This window comes from Pteropus vampyrus, unplaced genomic scaffold, assembly GCF_000151845.1.
Source record: "Pteropus vampyrus isolate Shadow unplaced genomic scaffold, Pvam_2.0 Scaffold513, whole genome shotgun sequence".
Lineage (NCBI taxonomy): Eukaryota > Metazoa > Chordata > Mammalia > Chiroptera > Pteropodidae > Pteropus > Pteropus vampyrus.
The window spans coordinates 458,565-462,982 of record NW_011889294.1 but is presented as its reverse complement, the minus strand read 5'-3'; the positions used below and the strand labels follow the sequence as shown (position 1 = coordinate 462,982).

General features: G+C 56.9%; 1 protein-coding gene across 1 annotated transcript in view; it reads right to left on the bottom strand.

Moving 5' to 3' along the window:
• Nucleotides 1–4,418, bottom strand: part of ASB13 (ankyrin repeat and SOCS box containing 13) — a 27,483-nt gene that overhangs the window by 12,222 nt on the left and 10,843 nt on the right. The window contains exons 3-4 of the mRNA XM_011383338.2: nucleotides 2,842–2,992; nucleotides 620–754 (exon numbers count right to left, since the gene is read on the bottom strand). Of these exons, the coding sequence (XP_011381640.2) occupies nucleotides 620–754; nucleotides 2,842–2,992 (286 nt within the window). The remainder of the gene's footprint in view (nucleotides 1–619; nucleotides 755–2,841; nucleotides 2,993–4,418) is intronic.

Here is a 4,418-nt window from a genome sequence, read left to right as displayed (position 1 = left end):
CAGGGAGGACCTCCACAGCTATAATGTCCCTCCAGATTCTTTATCACCGCATGTGGGTGTGGGACCTGCCTCTTCTGTGTCCCTGCCCCTCCTACTAGTCTCGACGTGACTGCTTCTGTGTGTCCTTAGTTACAGGGGTTCTGTTCAGCTAGTCTCACTAACGGTGCTTCTCTAATTTGTTGTGATTTTGATGTCGTGGGAAGAGGTGAGCACAGAGTGTACCTACTCCGTCATCTCGACTGGAAGTACTGTGCATTTTTAGAGCACTGGACAACACCCTGGATTCCAAATGCCGCAAACTCCATTTTCCCCTGGACCCCCGTCTCTTCCTGATTTAGACAGAAACCTTACTAGGTAGGTATTGTGGATGGTTCCCTGTGGCCACTAAAAATAATTATTAGCATTTGTTGAGCACTACTATGTACCAGGTCCTGTGGAAACATTATCACAAATCCTCCCAAGAAACCTGCAAAATAGGTTTTATTCTTCCAATTTTATAGATCTAGACACTGAGGCCCAAGTCTCAGCCGGCAAGTGGGAGAGCCAGCTTCACACCTGGGCCGTCTGACTGTACCACCCAGTTCTCCATTGGCACACAGTGCAGGTAAACACAACGCACCTGCTTTGAGCAGCACTTTGACACAGTCCAGGTGTTCCCGGGCGCAGGCAACATGCAGAGGGGTCCCAAAATGACAATCGTGTGCTTCCAGATTGGCCCCAACATCAATAAGGAGCCTCACGCATTCAGAATTTCCTTCAAAGAAATAGAAAAGAATGAAAACTGTCAATGAACATATACGTTTGAAATGACGAGTGTGACAAAACTGGCTGGTAAGCCCCATGCTTGGCTGCGGGGGAGCGAGGGGAACCAGCCTACGTCCCCACCTAAGAGAGCAATTCATGACTCCACGTGGCCCTAGGGAGCAAGAAGATGCCTGTCCTTTCTCTTGAGGGCACAGCGGTTCTCCAAGCCTCCTAGATGTGCTGGGAGCATCAAGCCTTGAGGCCATGACATAAACCTGCTGGCATCCCCGGTCTAAGTCTCCTGGGTGAACTACCTAGACCTTATAACCACGGGGCTGCCAGCCCACAGACGCCTTCCTGCCTCTTCCCCTGGCCCCTCTCCAGGTGTCTTAAGCGCAGGTTAGGGTCGCGCTCTATCATGACGAGACTCCATGTTTCCTCATCACTTGCTCAAGCTTCCTTTCGGCAGCTAACGCGTTTTCAGCTCTCGCCCTGAGACCCAGCCCTTCATCTACAGCCGTCTGCTGGCCATTCTCGTTTGGATGTCTGGACCACTACCAAGGCCTCCCTGTCCCCTCCCTGTCCCCAAGTCCTCCTGGCCAGTGCGTGTCAGCCGTTGGCCATACTCCCCGCTCAACCCTGAGTCGGTTTTGACGCCATGCTCTCCTGTTCCTCACATCAAAGCCCGTCGATTCTTCTCGGAGTTTTCTAAACGAATCCGTCTCACTTAGGCTCTAATGCTCTGCGCTTGGATCATCGTGATGAGCCAACTCACCCCCTACTTCTCAGGCATCCCCCGCCCTGCACCACCATGAAGAGTAGCAGAACACACCACCCTGAAATATGTCACGTTGACATGAGGTTTATTGTGAGCTTAAGACAATTGAGAAGAAACAGAAGAAAAGCCCTCTGCCCTCCCCCAAACTGCCTAAAAGTAGGACATATATTTGTAAAGTGTCCCCCTCTCCTGTCTACCAGAAAGGACAGAAGTTACGCACCAGCAGCTGCTAAAACCAGCCCCGTCTACCATTAGCGCCCCCATATATTTGCCTCCCCCAACTTGCCATCCTAGAAGCTTTTCCCTTTGTCTTGTCATTTCTGTGTAAGCCCATGTCCTAACCGCCCCTTGCAGTGAGTGGCAGACACATCGCCGAGTCCTCGTGTGCGTGTGTGCGATGCGCTGCCCTCATCAAGAAACTTCCGTTTCTGCTGGTTAATCAGTCCCTTGTCAGCCTAATGACTGGCCCCAGCCAGTGACCCTAAAAGGTAGGTAAACTTTTCCTCCCCTACACTATACACAGATGGCCACTAAATTAACCCTGAAAAATATTGTTTTCTTGTCATTCAACGTCTGTTTGTAAACTTTCAAGAGCTGCCCGTAGCAAACCCCAGGGCCCGCGGGTGGTGACAGATGACGTAATCGGGAGGACTGGGGTGTGAGGCAGCTGCCAACAGGGGCCCCGATCGAAAGCACAGAAGAGGCCACACCGCACACCCCAGCAAAGTGCAACAAAGACAAACGCCATGCCGGCCCATCGAAACACAGGCCACGGGCTCGCCGCCTTTGCCCAAAAGAGTACAATCCGAAACCCTTGGTCTGTCATTTAAAACGTGTCCGCCAGCTGGGCGCATCTGAAACTTCTAGTCTTATCTCCCGGGAGCTTCTGACGCAGTGAGACCGGACGTCGTGGTCCCCACGCCTGGCCTTCCTCCGCCCCTCCCACCATCGCCAAGCCCGCCCATCCGAGGAGGGCAGCTGAAACCCCACCTGCTCCCCGACGCTGCAGGACCAGCTTCCCCTGTCCTCAGGGATGTGTCTGGGTCTCGTCCCCCAGCTAGAGCAGGGGCCCACAGGGCCAAATGACAGTGAACACTGAGAGAGGCCACAGCGTGGATCGGTCTCTGGTGTTAGTGTCTGAAAGGCACCGAGTGTCTGCTGAGCATAGAACCCTGTTCAGTCCTGGGCGAGGAGTCTCCGGGGGGAGAGCTGGGGACGCCCGCGGCCGAGCCACCAAGAGCCGATACAGACCGGGAGCAATCCCGGGCCAGCCGATGGCTTCCACGTCTGCCCACACAGCTCCCTTCCGCCCGACTCACCGCTCATGCAGGCCTCGTGCAGCGGGGAGGCCGTGTACAGCGGGGGGTTGACCTTGGCCCCGTGGGAGAGCAGGAGCTTCACACACTCGATGCTGCCCGAGGCGCAGGCGTCACAGAGCGGGGTGCTGCCGTCGATGTTCCGAGCGTCCACCTTGTGGGCAGGAAGAGACAGGTGTCACGGGGCAGAGGGGAAAGCTCGCTTTCTCAATCTGATACACGTAAGACACTCCTCAGTCTTTCTAAGTTCTTAGGTTTTCTAGCATGTGCTGAGGAGCCACGCGGGCAGGGAGCGCTCAGACAGAAAGGGACCTGGGTTGGGGCCGCCCACCAGCCTCCTAAGGACACGCATCGTCCTGTCCGGCCACCGCCCCAGCACCCAATATGCACAGCGCAGGCGAGGGGAGCTCCAGGTTCCAGCCGAGGAAGGCAGGGCATAAAGACGGGCTCTAATGCCAGCCTCAGCTCGGCGTGTCTGAAACTGCTTAACATGCCCCCTCCGGGTGGGAAATCAGAGGGCGGGGAAAGGCAGCTCCCCAGCTGGCAGATGCTGCATAGAATCTGTCCAAACCTTGTTCCCTTCATCTCGACCCGCCTTCACGGCCAAGCTTCGGGAAGCGGTACGCAGTTCACCATTGTCACTTGTCCCACACCCTGAACCCTGACCCTGGAGCCTGCATTCCCCCGATACCACCCAGCCCAGCAGTGTCCAGTCAGCTCGCCCAGCCCACTGTCAAATATCCAGCAATTCCGCCAGCCAGAAAGCACCGGCGGCTGAGATCGCATGGCATTACTTACACCAGCGGAAGCAGCCGAGCAGATCAGAATCTCGTTTTGTTCCTGTTTACCTTTCTTCTAGGGAACAGTGTGCCAGCACCTCAGTCACCCTGTTGCCTGAGCCAAGGCCCCGCCAGCTCTCCCGGGAGCCCGTGTCTGCCATGAGCACAACCTGCCAGGCCCCCACCCATGCCAAGCAGGGCGTCCCCTCCACCATTTGGCTAAAACTGCCTTCTCTTTGCCCACCCAGTGACCCCAACCAGTCAAGTCCATGACCACACTTACTGGTCTTAGTGTGCACTTGACACAGACGGCCCCTCCGGCCTGCGGCTCCCACCAGACCCCAGTCCGGTTTCCTCCTTCCCTCAGTCTCCTTCCGTGGTTTTTTTTACTTTCTGAGCATTTGCGAATCACAGAAGACTCACCCCCAATCCCTTCTTTTCCTCCCTCTACTGTCCCTTTGGCTGGTCCCACCCCTGTTGACAGCCACAGCCGGTCTTGCGGGGTGTCCCGAAGGGAAGGCGGCTCACCTGGGCACCAGCGGCCAGCAGCAGCTGCACGCACTGCGCCTGGCCCTGCAGGCTGGCCGCGTGCAGGGGCGTGATGGAGTCCACCGTGACCTGGTTGACGCAGGCGCCGCTCTCGATCAGCTGCTGCAGCCGCAGGGCCTCGCCCTGCTGGGCGGCCTCGTGCACGGCCGTGCGCTCCACCCAGAAGCCTGGAGGGGAAAGGACCGGGTGCTGAGCCCAGGGTGCTGAGCCCACGCACAGGGGCCCTTACGACACTGACGCCAGACGTGGCCA